Genomic DNA, 17,095 nt, shown 5'->3' on the forward strand with positions numbered 1-17,095 from the left:
GTGATAATATGTGACTGTGAGACTTGTAGATAAAGTGAGGTGAAATGTCACTTTAAACCATATGCCTACAAGCTCACACACATACATACGGAGGTGAGTTTGACTCCTAAACCTCCATACTGAATTGTTTCGGTGGGAATGTCTGCATATGCCTGTGTCAGTGTAAGCCATATACGAAGATGAACACACACACACACACAGCCGTTGGTGTGACTTAAAAATGTAATAATGACTGTATAATACACTACAAATCCAGTGGATCTGGCTCAAGTCTATTAATATTAATAAGCCTCTAAAAAGTTTTAGTACTGGTGACTTGACACAGAACTTAGAAAATACTGTAGTTGTTGAACTCAACCGGAAGTTGGATTCTTAATGATGCTTATTGGCGCTGAGATGATTTACCTTTTCAGAATTGGTTAGCGGCTGCAGTACTGGACCAGGTTCAGTCTTGCTCAAAGTCATTATGTTGCTTCTCTCCATCACACACTGAAATACACGAAAATACAGGGTCAAAACACACAGATATGCACAGGAACAGTCAGACTCCAGGGAATTGTTTGATTACAAATTGAATAAAGTTGCAGGAATATGCCTGAAAGGTAAACTTTTGACAGTTTTTCACTCCCAGTGATGCCGCTAAATTTATATTCAACAAAATGGATGTACCGGTTCAAAGTCTTCAACATTTGAGGGCTGGAGAGACATTTCCACATCAGGATGCTGTAAATAGAAAGGAAAGAAAACTCAAACTTCGATGACCCTACCTTCAGAGGCACATCGTATGACATCACAGGGGTGATTTTGAGTGATACAGGATCAAGAATCATTGAGTTTTACTTAGTCATTTCACAAACAGTAGTGCACAGAGTACTGATAGAGTGTCAGTTTATCCTGATCTCCGGAGACTGTTAAATTGAATGTGTATTCTGTTCATTCTGTCATTTAATGCAATTCTTAAGCAATTGAAAGTAAGCGCATACTGATGACATTGTACGAAAAGGGACAGTATGTTTTAGCGGGGAGTAATGTGTGTATAAGGGCAATGTAGAAGTTAATAAACAAACACAGTTTGATAGCATGAACTTATTGAAGACTATCTGATAGGTGATAATATGTGACTGTGAGACTTGTAGATAAAGTGAGGTGAAATGTCACTTTAAACCATATGCCTACAAGCTCACACACATACATACGGAGGTGAGTTTGACTCCTAAACCTCCATACTGAATTGTTGCGGTGGGAATGTCTGCATATGCCTGTGTCAGTGTAAGCCATATACGAAGATGAACACACACACACACACAGCCGTTGGTGTGACTTAAAAATGTAATAATGACTGTATAATACACTACAAATCCAGTGGATCTGGCTCAAGTCTATTAATATTAATAAGCCTCTAAAAAGTTTTAGTACTGGTGACTTGACACAGAACTTAGAAAATACTGTAGTTGTTGAACTCAACCGGAAGTTGGATTCTTAATGATGCTTATTGGCGCTGAGATGATTTACCTTTTCAGAATTGGTCAGCGGCTGCAGTACTGGACCAGGTTCAGTCTTGCTCAAAGTCATTATGTTGCTTCTCTCCATCACACACTGAAATACACGAAAATACAGGGTCAAAACACACAGATATGCACAGGAACAGTCAGACTCCAGGGAATTGTTTGATTACAAATTGAATAAAGTTGCAGGGATATGCCTGAAAGGTAAACCTTTGCCAGTTTTTCACTCCAGTGATGGTGTTAAATTTATATTATGTTATTATTATGTTTATATTTTGATGTTATATATCATATGTATACAGATGTACCTGTTCAAAGTCTTCAAGGTTTGAGGGCTGGAGAGACATCTCCATATCAGGATACTGTAAACAGAAAGGAAAGAAAACTTAAACTTCGATGACCATAGATCGTGTTAGGCTGAATTTTTATGACTGTTTGTTATGTCATTTAATACAATTCTAAAGCAAATGAAAGTAAGTGCATACTGATGACAAAGGAGAAAAAGGGACAGTCATTTTTGGCGGGGATTAACATGTGTATACGAGAGCAATGTGAGTTGTTAATAAACAAAGTTCGATAAAGTGAAGTTATTGAAGACTAACAGATAGGTGATTATATGTGACTGTGAGACTTGTAGATAGAGCGAGGTGAAATGTCAATTTAAATCATATGCCTACAGTATGTGAACACACACATACACATGTAGTTTTACTATATATATATATATATATATATATATATATATATATATATATACATATATGGACGTTGGTGTGACTTAAGAATGCAATAATGACTAAAAAAACACTGTAAATCGCACTCTAGTCTATTAATATTAATAAGCCTCGAAATAGTTTTAGTACTGGTGATTTGACAAAGAACATGGAAAATACTGTAGTTGCTGAACTCCATCGGAAGTTGGATTCTAGATGATACTTAGTGGTGCTAAGGTGATTTACCTTTTCACAACTGGTTAGAGGCTGTTGTATTGAACCAGGTTTAGTCTGGCTCAAGGTCATTAGGTCCCTTTTCTCCATCACACACTGACATACAGAAAAATAAAGGGTCAAAACACACACATACTTAGTGGACTTCTTAATTTCTACTGTTATTTTCGGATGCATGCTAACCTTATACTGTGAACCTTTTCAAGCCAAAAAGTGTATTAGCTGTGAAAAGAATGCATAATTTACCTCCTGAAATGATTTCAGAGCATTTAAGGGGGCTGCAGTTGTATTTTCCCCTGTCATGAATTTGTTTTGGGACTTTTTACATAGGCCAGATTCCTGAGATTGAAACGGCATACAGTCAGCACTGTTTTTTCTGATTGCTTTTTTTTTCTATTAACAATAACCAATCTCATCACATGCTGTTATGATCACCTTGTCTCTCCATGGCCATTCAGAGTCTCCGTAATCATATGTGATCTCCTCTCCTGGGTAAATGTCCTGTGTTGCAAACAAACACAAGTGGGGCTTTCCTTGCACATTTAAAGACTTCATTTTGGCATTTGGGTTGATGTGGTCATCATTGACCAGTCTTCCCAGCGATCCATCCTCTTTTGCTGCATCAACACTTGAAAAAGAAAACACATTATTAAAGTATATGCTTGGAAGTGTAGACTATCATGATTTACGATCCTATTAAATAAATTTAAAAAAAATCTGGTTAAACATGGACTTGATAAACACCACCAAGCTCTTCCATTGAAGCGAAACTCAAACATGAAGGCTTTCATGTTGTTATGGTACACCCTCTGTCTTCTCTCACATTCTTGTATGTTGATAAGTTCACCACGATATTCTAGCAAGAAGTCTCCTTTTTCAAAAGAAGCGCAAGCAAAGACTCCTCGCCCTAGAATTGAAAAAACAACATTAATGATGTAAGGTGAAAGAATCAATTGTCAAATGTCATTGTGAGATTTAGCTTACCTTTGAATGCATTGATGTATTTCACATCCATTCCAAGCTTGTCTTTTCCAGAATCAATGTAAAGTCTTGCTTCATTTTTTGGATCCAGACACCTTCGCCTTGGCATTTTTTTTTTCTGATTTTGAATCAAGAGCTCCTTCATTCAAATAAAGCCAACGAAAAAAAAGGGTTTTAAAGGCACTACACAAAAGGCACTCATTATTCAATGAATTCATCAGTACGTGACAAAATTAAGAGTGAATCTGTCACAATGCAGAATCCCATCAATGTGCAGTATGCATGTCCGCCATTTCTTCCAAATGAGATACAATTATTATGGTAGAGCAACTGTCTGATCCAGGCAGAATGTACTATAACTCCCCAAGTAAAATATGGACTTTTTCCCCCAAAAATGAAGGTCAAAAGTATGGGTGTGTCTTCTCAACAGTAACCTCAAAATTATTTATATTTTTTCGACAGAAATAAAGTTAGATTGATATGTCCGCCACATAAGTAGAATTTTTACGCTCAAATGTGCATTTATATATCAACCGTATTCTTGCTTAGCTACATATATCACCGTAACGGGACAAGGATGAGGAAGTCCGTTAGCTCTTGCAGCTAACTAGCTGCAAATAGTTTGTGTAAACAAACGCGGAAAAGTATTCCGTTAATTACCTGGTCCATTCAATTAAATGTACAGGTCTAGGATCGAACGAACGAGGCCAAGCAAGCAAAAACATTTAACACATATAAACCTAGAGATCCACCTGTTACAGCCCCCTTTGCATATAAACTAATGCACAAAACGTCCCGTGTTATCAATCATAAAAACGTCTTTAAAAAAAAAAAGGCTTAACAGGCCCTCTCATGAAAAAATAACCTCGTAAAACCTAAGCTGACCGTACTCACGTATAACTAGAAGTATTTACAGTGATTATTTATTGAATACTTACCTAAAAGGCCAGTCCAATGTCCCTTTCGCGGCAAATTGAAGTCTTTCCCGGGAAATTTGGTGCTAGGCCACGCCAACTTCTACGTCACGTCTCCGCCTCCAGCGTGTGTGTTTTTTGTGTGTGTGTATGAAAGTGCAATAATAAAAAACGACCAGCAGGGTGTCATACACACACACAGAAGTCATGCAAGGTGTAATACATTGACAGCTCCAAAAATCATATTTATAAGTTATTTAGAAAATAAATACAGCATAATTATTGTCCCAGCTGAGTAGTAGGCTCACATTTTCCTCTTTTTTTTCAAAAAAACGTTCTTTTATGCCCTAAAAAATTAAAATATAAGTCTTGAATTAGACTGACACTTGGTTTGTCAATTTATTCACAAGTGTCCACTTTTCCCAGGTGAAAAGTCTGGTATTTTGGCGGTCTATACCATATATACAAACGCACACACACACACACGCACACACACACACACACACACACACACACACACACACATGTGCGTTTTATACACAGGTTCCTGCTGCCTACCAACAGCTGGCGATCTGTGGCAGCGCAAGAAGATTTCCTTGATTCATTAACATCAAAAGAGAGTATGAATGTCACTAACCCAGTGAAAGCACAACATGTAATTTGTCATGGAGGTCAATAAGATCCAATGTTTTCTATTTTCAAAGTCTGTAAATACATCCTGTACTTGTCTTATGGTTCAGAAGATGCATGTTCATTTATGTACTTGAGATGATCTGTTGTTTTTGCACGATCAAGAGGAGGAAAGTGATTTGTTTTTGTTTTTTTAATTTGATGACTGATCTTGACTCATAACCAACCAGGGTTCCCATGGTAATAGCTAATAAAGGAAGATGTGTGTGTGTCACGTGACTCTTGCTGGGAATCTTATCTGTTTTGCACAGGCACTCATTAAATAGGGATTGCAAATGTATGGAAGATATCAGATGGTATTAATCACGCATTTAACACGCCAATCATCCCTCCAAATGGACTTGAATCTTTACTGCTCACACGGTGGAGAGTTAAAATCTCAACCAATTGGATGACTGATAATGCCTTTACTGATGGAATAATTGGAACGTACCGCTCACCTGGATGACTTTCGGGCTCTTGTGGATGTTTAAATGACAATCATTTAAACATGTCGTGAATGAAGGCCTCTCGCACAAAAAAAAGAAAGCTGCTCAGCAACAGTCACAATAGTCCATGCACGCAGAGGAGAAGGCTAAATGTTAATATGAGGCTGGGAAGAAGAGCGAGCCATCTCAGCCGCCACAAAAGGAAACATTAGTGAATCATGTCTATAATGAAATATACATGGCCCTGTCTATGTTCAGTAAATGCTCAAAAGGGAACATTAGTGATCATGTCTATGATGAAATATACATGGTCCTGTCTATGTTCGGTAAAAGCTAAAAGACCAGAAATACCACCAAATTCATCAGTGGAAAACAAACATGTAGCACTCTTATGTTGTGTGTATTACTTTTCAAGATGTATCCATAATAATGTTATCTACAGAGCTTCGTTTTTCAATTTTAAATAAATACATAAATAAATACACCCTTACACCAATATGCTACATACAACTCTCTTGCACCAGCGACAAAATCATCTGCTGTCCCGATCGACATTGTATATCAAAATGCGGAGGGTAACGACGTTCAAAATGAGCGTTTTCTCTCGCTTTCTGGTTATTCATCTTAGTCAACTCCTATTCTTGCCCTGTGCGCTGATTTGCCAAACAGAGCGATCAAATGTCACAAAGGTTTGATGCAAATCTCCCCAATAAAAAAATAAAAATAAAAATAACACTCCATCATCAGCTTTACGATGGTGTTTTATTACAGACCTCAGACGGCTCATCCTGACGCCCGGACTCTTCCCAACGTCCAATGTCAGCCTTTACTCTGCACTCACTACTCTTGCAAGTCTCTTCTTCCTATTGTGCACATGTTTGAGGAGGGGGGAATAAGTCAATGAAGCGAATTAATTTGAGGTTAGCTATTACCTATTACCTATTACTATTACTACCTATATCAGGTAGCTATTAGCTAGTATAAGCGCAAGCCTCCCACGTGTGCTGCACCATGCACGCTTCTGATTTGTAAATTACATCAAAAAGGGGCAGAGGGTGGGGTCATGATGGCAATTAATACACAGTACAGCACAAAGTGAGAAGGAAGGGAGACTCCAACATTTACTTTTGTAGAAAGATGTATATATTGTATAATAATTTAAAATACGTTTACATAACAAACAAATAAAACAATGTTTTGTGTATTCGTTTTTTTACGTTGAAATTATAAGCAAAAAATACAAATAATAATAATTAGAGGAGTCGTTGGGAAGCTGAAAAAGCTCATTTTTCCAAGAGCCACAAGAGCCGGTTCGCTAAAAAGATGAATTTCCCATCACCGGTATGTCTTTTGATTTATAGCCCCACTTGGCCCACCTGCAACATGGCAATGAATTTGCCCCTCTCTCGAATGTCTCTAGGACGGAAGCTTTCTCTCTGATTGAGTATTGAACATATAGTAGAAAAGCCCACGTGCATGCATACTGCACATCAATGACACACACATAATGAAATGCTTTTATAGTCGAACCCAGACTGCACTTGTGCACTGATGCTAATTAAAACGAGAGCATTCTTGCTGATGCGTTCACAAAAGCTTTGTGTGGATTCATTTGTCAGCATCAAAAGCTCACTCAATCCAACAGATGTGAATGACTTATAAATGATTTTCTGCTCTTTATCTGCAAAGTTAGAGACACCAGCGTGTGATCTACAGTACATGAGCTTCTTGGGAAGACAAACTGATGAAACATCTTTTTGTGCAGACGATTAGAGCAAAGCAAAATCAGTTGAGTGAGAATTCCAATTCAGAAGCAAGTTGAAATAGTAATAATGCAGAGTTTTCTACTAATGGATGAGGCCTGCTGTTTTGTGCATCTGCCTGACGCTTTACATTAAAGCAGAGAAGCAAATCGCTCGACTTTCGCCGGGCGCGAACGCTAGCGGAATCCCCGCTGGCTCAAAGCTTCAAACTGGGTGCGATTTGCCAGCTGGAAGGATGCAAACTGGCTTCTTTTACACAACCCAGTCAGCCTTTAGCTTCTGGCCTGCAATGGATGTTTACAACTTTGCTGCAGGTTATCCATGTCACAAGTGAATGCGAGTAAATAATCACAGAGTCGATACACAAAGAAGAGCTGGTGTAACCACAGGAAGAATAAATTAAAACGTCTTATGACAAACACTATACTTGAGCACTACGGTCGTGTAGCATGAAATCAGCACACAAGTCCCTCTCACAAAACTGCACAGCTGCCGGTCATTCGCCGAGGGACTTCATGACAAGCCCCTCCGTCCACTGCACAAGCCTCTCGATATAACAAGGCAATCTTACAGTAATTACAAGTGCGGTCCGCAGGCGATCGGGCGCAAGCGACTCAATAAGCGGAGACTCGTAAGATATTCATTTGCTAATAATGCCTCATTTGGGTTCCTGTGCATACACTGACACAAGTGTGTGCTAGCAGCCTACGCTCTTCTCCGCACACACCATGGAAACAGGCATGCGCTCAAGAGATTTACCACAATGTGTGTCACGAATACACCAAAACTAAATCTTGGGCGGCAAGTAACTTGATATGTTTAAATATTTTACAAGTGCCAAAAACAACCAGTTAGATCAGTGGTCCCCAACCACCGGTCCGCGGCCCGGTACCGGTCCGTGGATCAACTGGTACCGGGCCGCGTGGGCTGCACCCGAAATAATGTTTTGGAGATGATTTAGTTTAACAGTTCATACGTTTGTGCTTGATTTTTGTTTTTTTGGCGCCGCCTCTGGCCGCTGTTGATATTACATACATAGTGAGGAGGAGGATGTGGTTTTTAGAGCAGCCAGCACCAACCCCCCTGGGAATTGGAGCTGGGAATTGATTGGCAGGTGGAACTAGACATTGACACAGTGGACCAGAGAAATAGACAGCTAAGAATAAAACTCAAACTCAAACCTGGAAAATGAAATGAAAACAAAAAACAACACAAACCCAAGACGTGAAAGAAATGAAAAATACAACACCCTAAACGTAACAATATTACAATCGCAATAGCTGAAAAGCGATCAACGGCCTTTGCTTTAGCGTGTGATTTTTACAAGAGTGCTAAGATTACAGTATATCCTCTGCTAATAAAACACGTGGCTATGTCAGGCGGACCTTCAAACCCTGAATCACAGATGCAGCGGAAACGTCAGGACTGGCAGAACATTGCGTAATCAAAGTGATGGGAAGGATGGCACGCAACTCTTCTGTGTTGGGAATTACAATATGTGATGTATCTTCTTGAATATAGGAGCGTGAATCTTAACCTTATATTTGATGCGCCTCAAAAGTCGGTGATTGAATTTTTATTTTGAAAATCCGTAGAACACTTGTTCAGGATGCGTACCAAGGTAAGGTCCTCAACATCACAGGAAACATCTCAAGAGTTTTGTCGATGCATATTCCCCTTTAACCAGAAGTCTGAGTAGTGAGAGATGTTTATGGACATTTTTGAAATTGCTTGTTTCCGGGTGTAATAAAGTTTTTGAACAATCCTCTTTTAGTTACTTGATGAAACAAGGCCCTGCTGAGGGCTAAGGCAAAAATGGAAGGAGTGCAATCAAGGGGCTGAAGTGGGCATGATGGTGGAGAAAAATATAAGCATAAAAAAAAAAGATGGATCCAGGCACGCAGGCGAAGAACAGAAGGATGAATTTTAAAATCTTTATTACACAATGTGTACGATTTGCAAACAAACAGGTCTCCAAAACTTTTCAGATGCATCTAATGCATTGTAATTTTCCATGGTCCCATGGTCAGGCTAGCAAACAGTATTTCATATTCACTGTATGTCTTACATATTTTGTTTTGCTTGCTCCCTGCTATATATTTTCTAGAACTGTCAATTTAATGGATGAATTGACCACTAATTGGTTATCACATTAATCACTAACTAATTTCATAATCAGCTGCTGAATTTAGAACCATTATTTAACTTCAAATTGCCCAAATCCTCCAATTTTGACCTCTCAATCGTAAATATTCGGATATCTGTAGTCCTTTGTGAAAGTAGGCTGATTGTCTTTTGTTTTTATACAATTATTTCCTTTTGGTTTTGGAATCCCTCTTCTGTGGTCTCACTTGATTAGTTTTTAATCACTAAACATGTCCAAAGAAACACAAATAATTGGCAAATGAACTGAAAAAAAATGTTTCGACATGGATATAATTTTTTTGGTTTGTTTGATTAATCGATAGAATATTCGGAAGAATAATTATTTCTGAAAATATTTGATTGTGACAGCCCTACTTGTTACATTCAATTTCTATGGTTTATCATTTATAAACACTGCAACAGGTTTTCATTGGTCTTAACAGTGAAAACAAAAAATGTTGCATCGATGGTTCAACCTTGCTCACGTTTTTTGAATCTGTCTCAAGCAATTTTGCATTTTACCATAACATAATTGGTGTTTACTATTTGTAATCACGAAACAATGCTAAATAAACAATCACTTCTTCAACCATCAAAAAAAATCATTTTGTTAGCACTTTAATGACAAATACAGTTTCATTAGCTTATTTGATCATTTGAATATTCAATAGAATAATTAATAGATAGAACTAAAACGATTCTACAATGACTGCCCTAATATTTTCTCTGCAATTGTTTCTCTGCAACCCTAACCCTCAACACTTGGTCAGTGGATAACAAATGATCATTTTCCTGAAGGCAATGTTACATTTGACATACAGTAATAATAATGAAAATAACAATGATAATATTAATCACATAAGGAAGCCCAGCGCTGAGAAATATACTTCATTTATCATAATTACTCCCTTGGAGATTGTGGCAGTCGTGCCTGACTTCATAAATATAGCTGCATATATTTGAGGGCTCTGACAGGCCATAGTTCATCTCAAACATTACCACCCAAGTTGCATAGCAACTGCAATGACACAAGAACAATACAAAAAGTATCGGTGATGATACGCACGATGAAAAACGGTACCAACAGTTTTGTCTGTGCCGTATGTACAAGGAACCTACTGTGAACACTGCACCTAATGTGAAACACAGCGGGTGCATTTATGCTCCGGCTAAATCCGGCACGGTGTGTCTCCAACCCATGCTGTGTACAAAGAAATGTCGAAATTATCAAGGTACCTTGAAGTGAAAAGTCAGAAAGCTTAGCTCATAGGTCATGGCTTGTACAAAAAGATAAAGACTCAATCAAATGCCAAATTTTAAAAAAATATGTAAAAAAGATCAATGGAATGGACATACATATATAGCACTATCTTCACCATATTGGACATTCATACTTTGACATCAAGACATCAACAAAAAGGGCCCTTTCAAACCTTACAAAGTTGCAGAACTTTGCTTACGAACAACATACAAAATATCCATCCATTTTCTTGAGGCGCTTATCCTCACAAGGGTCGCAGGTCAATACATCTGCCATGCATGTTTGTGGAGTGTGGGAGGAAGCCGGAGTGCCCGGAAAGAACCCACACAGGCTTGGGAAGAACATGCAAACTCCACACAGGCGGATCCTGAACCGGATCCCTGAAGCGTGAGGCGCAAAAATCAGCAGGATACAAAAAAATTGTTGAAAATTACTGATTGCAGTGAAGAGGTTATGGCAAAACTAGGGCGATCAAAAGATGTTTAAAAAAACAAAAAGAGTGATTACTTAATCACAAATTCCATTTGTTTTTGTTTTTTTAAATTCACTATTACATTTGTCAGTTTCAAGTTGTTTTACTTTTCCACGTGTCAATTACACTTTTACAGTAAAGCAATAGGCAATCATTTACATTTTGTATAATACACTTCACCTTTTTGTTGGTGTTGCACATTCCAGTCACAACAGCTAAATATAAGGCCTATAAAAGCATAGAAATGTTCCCATGTGCACATAATCAACCGAAATTGACAGCATTTCTATCTACCCGGGATTCCCCAACGACATTGAACTGGCTCATGTTTAAATGTATTACTCTGTCCCAGAACCTGTTTGTATTCCTGCACAGTGGAGTGCATGAAAACATTCAATTCAAACGTGAAATAGACTCATTCAAGCATGAGATTGGATACTAAAACATAATTAAAATGACAAAGTTTTGTCAGTTCTAAAGACAACATTTAGTTCCGGACAAGGCTATCTTTAATGTTAGACAGCACTACATTTACATTGGGAGTTGTTTTTTTTTGTTGTTTTTTTCTCGTGGAACTGAAGCAGATCAGAGCTGTCTGCCTGTCTCATATTTTTTGACACCAACCATGCAAAACACTGACTTAAAAAAAACAAAAAACAAAAACTGAGATACTTTACATATAGACATGATGTGTGCTCGGGACTCAACCAATCATGTTTCTGCATTTGCTCACATGATGTTTGTAAACTGAGCCGTGATTGCTCGTTACCTGAGTTTAGACCGGACGCAAGTGGCAAAATGTGTTTTTAATTGGTGTACATACAGATAAAAAATAGGTTATTTAGTTTATGATTATCAAAAGAATCACAGACTAAATAACTTTTTATCACTTAAAATGGCTAAATAGGTTTTGTATCCCTTTAAATGCACATAGAACATTATGTTACATATTTCTGCTTCACGCGAACTCTAATACTTTACTTATGCTATTAATAATCAAAATTGATCATAAGCATATTAATAACCCATATCTAGCATTAGCGCTGTCGGATTAACAGATTAATTTGGATTCATTAATTACGATCATAGTAAAAGTTCTTTTTTTGACTCAAGTTAATCATTTTTAATTTCTTCAATGTTCTTGTGCTGGGTCAATCGCAGTGGACCATGATTGGCTGTCATTGTGTTTGGAATAACTTGATAGGTGCTTCTTGTGGGCGGGAGGGAAAGTTGAGGAGGAGAAGGAAAATGTGAAAATGGCAGAGCATGTGAGAGTTGTCGGTCTGAGGAATGATAAGTTTAACTTTAAAAAACATACAAATGAGAAAGGTAGAAAGATAAGAATTCTTTTTAAGGAGGCGCTTGCTTACCACGGAAGCAGTGCAAGTTTAGCCTAGCGCATGATTGCAAAGCAACCAGCCGCAACTGTAGCCACAGATAACGATAGCAACAAAGATGTGAATGAAACAATTTATAGCAAAGCTCTTTGCCAAACTAAACTTGAGTTTCTGCGTAAAGGTCTTTGCCAAACTAAACTTGAGTTTCTGCGTTTCTGCAATGGGCAGAATGGATGATTTTTCTTTTTGATACTAGTTTGCAATTATTTAGCGAACGACGAAAGAAAACAGCACCATTTTCAGATGGTCGAAACTAAAGGCTGCAGACAGCACTTGATGCAAGTCTCTAATAAAGTAGGACGTAAACAACTGCATCTACTATCATGCTTTTAAAAAAAATAAAAAATAATCTGCGGTTCAGGGTTTTTCTCTGAATTTTTTAGGTGATGTTAAAAAGAGATTAATCAATTACTTACAGCTCAGAATTAATTATTCTCTTTTAGGTAATGTTAAAAAGAGATTAATCAATTACTTACAGGTCAGAATTAATTAATCTCTCATTTATCTAACCCTATCTCACATTTTTAATCACTTGACAGCACTAACTAAGCAGAAAGTTAATAAGATTATTGAGTTATTTTTTGCTTCACGTCTAAAACCTTTTTCTAATTTGCTGTATGGTGCTACAAGATCTGTGACGATTAGTTTTGGAAAAATCCTTTTCAAAAGCAGAAAAGACCGCATTCCAGCAAAACAGGAGATTGTGTGAAAAGAGCCAATTATGTGAATCGAAGTAAATTGTGGCAATGCATTATTGTCCACGTAATTATGGACCCAATTGTACCCCCCCTTTGTTTTTTAGTTAAATACTGCAGCCTGAACCTACCTCGGAAATGTGTTGTGAAATCAATAGGCATACAGTACCTCTCAGGGAGTTTATCTAAGCAAAGGCAGAATGGCCTTATATTGTGGTAGAGCAAAAGTAAGCTGGTCAGAAGGCTACATTTGATTTTCACCTTTTTTTTCCCACGCACACATCATTTCAAAAGCGGTTTCCCAGCATAGTTAAAAAAAATGCAGTACATTTGATAGGTTCCCTGTCATGATGAAGTATTGCCAATGAATTTTAAATGTATTGATGGACAGGCGCGTATCTTTAAAACAGAAGACGAAATTACAAATGAAAAAAATGAATAAATAAAAAACGTTAATTAAAAGCACAGCAGGGCGCAGCTCAACGTCTCGTTAGAGGCGAAGCTTGCGGCGGCATCAGAACTCGCAGCCTGACGAGCTCATTAATGATGAGCAGCGGAAAGCAAAGAGTCAAAATGTTGCAAGCGAACGCCTGTGATAGGCTTTGCTCCAGCTTTGTGTCAAGCAGCCAATTGCCGTCATTACTTTTGCTTGGCTTTATTATGCCTTTGACAATGCGCTGGTACAGCTAGCGTACATGTGACTCCCCTTTGATTAATTGAATGAATTACATGAAAGGCGACGTGTTAGCAAACCTTCCACTGGTGATTCAAACTACCCGTAGCTGTGTACAGCGTTCGTGTGAATTAACTTTTATTGTGCGGCAGATTTTGGCGAGGTTCGGGGTCAAAGATGCCGATACATTTAACATTGAATTTCCAATAATTTAATCAAAAAGAGGACTTCTTTTCAAACAGCATTATAATGCATTAGTACTTTTTTCATGATTGATTCATTTCCTGGTTTGGTCCACAGCATGTCAGAAAAAGGGGGAAAATGCATATTAATTTTGTAATGATTTGTTTGAATTCAACAAAATGATAATCGTTCTGGTTTATGGTGAACTAAAAAAATCTGATATCAACTATTGATAGGCTAAAGGATGTGGACAATTTTTGGTCTCAAAACAATGAACCAATAATTATTGATTAATTTTAGATATCAATTTATTTAGCTATGGCTCGTGAGAGAAAGGAGAAAATTGCTCAAAAGGTCAGCGTCTTCAAAATTCTCATTCAGAAAGCATCATTTTCAATACGAACATACACTTCCATACAGTATAATCGTACAGAATAATTACCAACAAAACTAGATCAGATGATTTTTGACTGCCGCAATTATTGTACAGTATCCTACTGTTCATACTCCAAAAGATTTTTGATTCAGCCACAACCCAAAAATCAGACTGAAAAATCACAGCAAAGTACTAATGTTAAATGACGTTCACCTCCTCGATTTCTGTTAAATAATTTTACAAGACAAAAAGAGCATTATGGAAACAGTGTTGCTCCTTAATATAATCCTCCTTGGTCTTAATCATTAGGTGATGTTGTGGTTCACTTTTGCGCAGTGTTAACTAACATTCACTAACATTCTTTTTTTTTTTTTTTTTTTTGCATTATTTGATTTTTTTCAATTGTTGGTCTTCAATAATCTTTCTTTAAGCTTGTGAGTGACATGGGCGTTTCAAGATCATTTTTGGGGTGCTCAAGGACCCTTAAAATTGAAGAGGTTTAATGAATATTTTTAATATATTTCATTATTAAACAAGTTGGAAAAATGTGTGAAGATTCTGTACTTTGATAGAATTTAATATTTTAATGAACAAAAAAATACAATGACATCCCTAAATCCCTTCCAAAAATTGCTTTTTTTCCACCCATATAGGTAGTACTTGTGCTGTAAATAGTATATAGCTGTCTTAAACTAAGTTATGGAGAACATTTTTTTACTCGAATTGCACCCGGTTGATTGGTGCCTATTAGCTACATGTCTGCGCAGATGAAAACGTGAAACATATGACCTGAAGAATTTCAGTGTGACATAAATAAAGCAGACTTGTCTCATGCATACAAAGTATGTACATTGCTTGTATACATGTAATTGGCCACAAAATAAATACCTGTCTAAAAACACAAACCCAAAAGTGGTTTATTTCACCAAATGAAATATCACCACAAATTTACAGAGTACAAATCACACATCTCTGTGATTTCTGCAAGGGCCTTTTATCCCTTTTTGCATAATTAGATGTTCACAAGCAGCATACCTCTCAATTCCTCCTTTAGAGCTGACAGAAAAAAAGCTAAACCAAACTAAATTGGCTCCAACCATCATTTGCATCTTTGAGTGTTTCTGATTGGCATGCTCATAGAGTCATTTGCATGAAGGAATGTAAAGCAATTATTGGAAAACAGGATATATTGTACTAATGCTTTAATAGGACATACTCGCATGCAGAAATCCATCGGCAGTGCATGTTTAGCCGCATAACTAAATAAGCAATGTTCTCTTCTCGTGTGCTGATTGGGAAAACCGATAAAGAGCACAGAGTTTTGCTCCCTCTTTGCGGAAACTGCAACGCAGCAAGAATAATGCACTCGACTGAGAAATGGGCTCTAAAACAGAATTGCTCATACAAGCTCTCAAAACCGCCCTAAAGATAATATTATCTATTGCCAAATACAAATGTAAAGAGAATGCTAATAACAATTATGTTCATAAAATGTTGGGGTTCTTTAGTTCATATCGAATGGCTGTGTTAGTGACAAATGCAGCCATTAGTCCTCTTGTATTGTTGTTGTTTATTCACAGGATGTATTGCAAAATGTGTTTGTACTAAGGTCATTAAAATGGTAAACTGTCACTGGATCCATGATGAATACATTATATCTGATTGATAACTGAGTAAAATACAAATAAAACCTTATTGCAGAGCAAACAAAATGATGAAGACTAAAGTTACATCTAATCCATCAATATCATTATATTGATAAATGTTATTACTGCCATGAAAATTTGCTGCCATGAAAAGTGTTATGACGAGGGAAGTATTTTTTTTTATTGATAAACAGTAAGAAAACGATTTATATATATTATTATTCCATCATTTCCCTCCTGTTGATCAATCAACACATATACAGGGATGTACATACTGTAACTGGTACGCAGGCACGCACGACAGAAATCAGATTCGTATCGTTGAACTTCACTTTGAGCATTTGTGTACCCTATCTAACGTTCACCCATGACAACAACCAAGCTTGAACTGAACATTCTTTCATTTTTCTTCCTGAAAAGTGGCCCCAAGATGTGTTGTGGCTTGAAGCACACTTAAACCCGGTGCAAGCCACGGCAGACAAAACCGGTGCGTTTGATATAGGGTCGGGAATTTCCAGTCATCCATGATTTGACAAATATGAAAAGAGTACGCGAATGTAGCGCAACTTATTGCTAACAATCTAGCCGAGAAACATTAGCTAATTGACCTCTTGCTCGGTGGTGAGACAAACTGCGGGAACAACGCACATTTCTTAGAATACTTTACTTTTTGCCTGTCATAAAGGTAAGCATGTGCTTCTTATGTCTTTCCATTGAGGATATTTGTTTACTGAAGCGACGTGGACTGGCTGTCAGAGATGCGTATCATTCTCGTGAAGGAGATCGTTTAGGTTATCGCTATACAGTTGGAGAATTTACCTCCGACTTCCTTGGACTATTTAACCCATGCAAACCCTAACTGACGGACTTCAAAAACGTTTCCAGGCTATATGCACACACAGAGAGGGCGCCGCTAATGTGGGGGCAACACCGAAAAGGACATTGAAGAAGACTGCTTTTTTGATGACGAACGGGTGCGTACCAAACTCTGTGTCCTGCTTGCACACCCATTGACACGC

General features: G+C 37.6%; 1 protein-coding gene across 1 annotated transcript; it reads right to left on the reverse strand.

Moving 5' to 3' along the window:
- Positions 1–651: 651 nt before the first annotated feature.
- LOC148425475 (uncharacterized) lies at positions 652–3,727 on the reverse strand. Its single transcript, XM_088409478.1, has 8 exons — positions 3,437–3,727; positions 3,197–3,359; positions 2,888–3,080; positions 2,699–2,791; positions 2,465–2,548; positions 1,814–1,867; positions 1,513–1,596; positions 652–723 (listed from the first exon to the last, which is right to left on the reverse strand). The coding sequence occupies exons 1-8, from the start codon at positions 3,576–3,578 to the stop codon at positions 652–654; spliced, it is 885 nt and encodes a 294-aa protein (XP_088265604.1). The 5' UTR covers positions 3,579–3,727.
- Positions 3,728–17,095: the final 13,368 nt, after the last annotated feature.

This window comes from Hippichthys cyanospilos, chromosome 3 (genome assembly GCF_059441005.1).
Source record: "Hippichthys cyanospilos isolate Australia breed blue-spotted pipefish chromosome 3, RoL_Hcya_1.0, whole genome shotgun sequence".
In the NCBI taxonomy this organism is placed as follows: domain Eukaryota; kingdom Metazoa; phylum Chordata; class Actinopteri; order Syngnathiformes; family Syngnathidae; genus Hippichthys; species Hippichthys cyanospilos.

Excerpts from the sequence above, each read along its gene's own strand:
- LOC148425475 (XM_088409478.1), bottom strand. The coding sequence starts at position 3,578 with ATGAAGGAGCTCTTGATTCAAAATCAGAAAAAAAAAATGCCAAGGCGA. Across the intron at positions 2,549-2,698 it reads CTCTGAAATCATTTCAGGAG|TGTGTGATGGAGAAAAGGGA; the intron begins GTAAATTATGCA and ends TCTGTATGTCAG. Across the intron at positions 724-1,512 it reads CGCTGACCAATTCTGAAAAG|CATCCTGATGTGGAAATGTC; the intron begins GTAAATCATCTC and ends TTCTATTTACAG.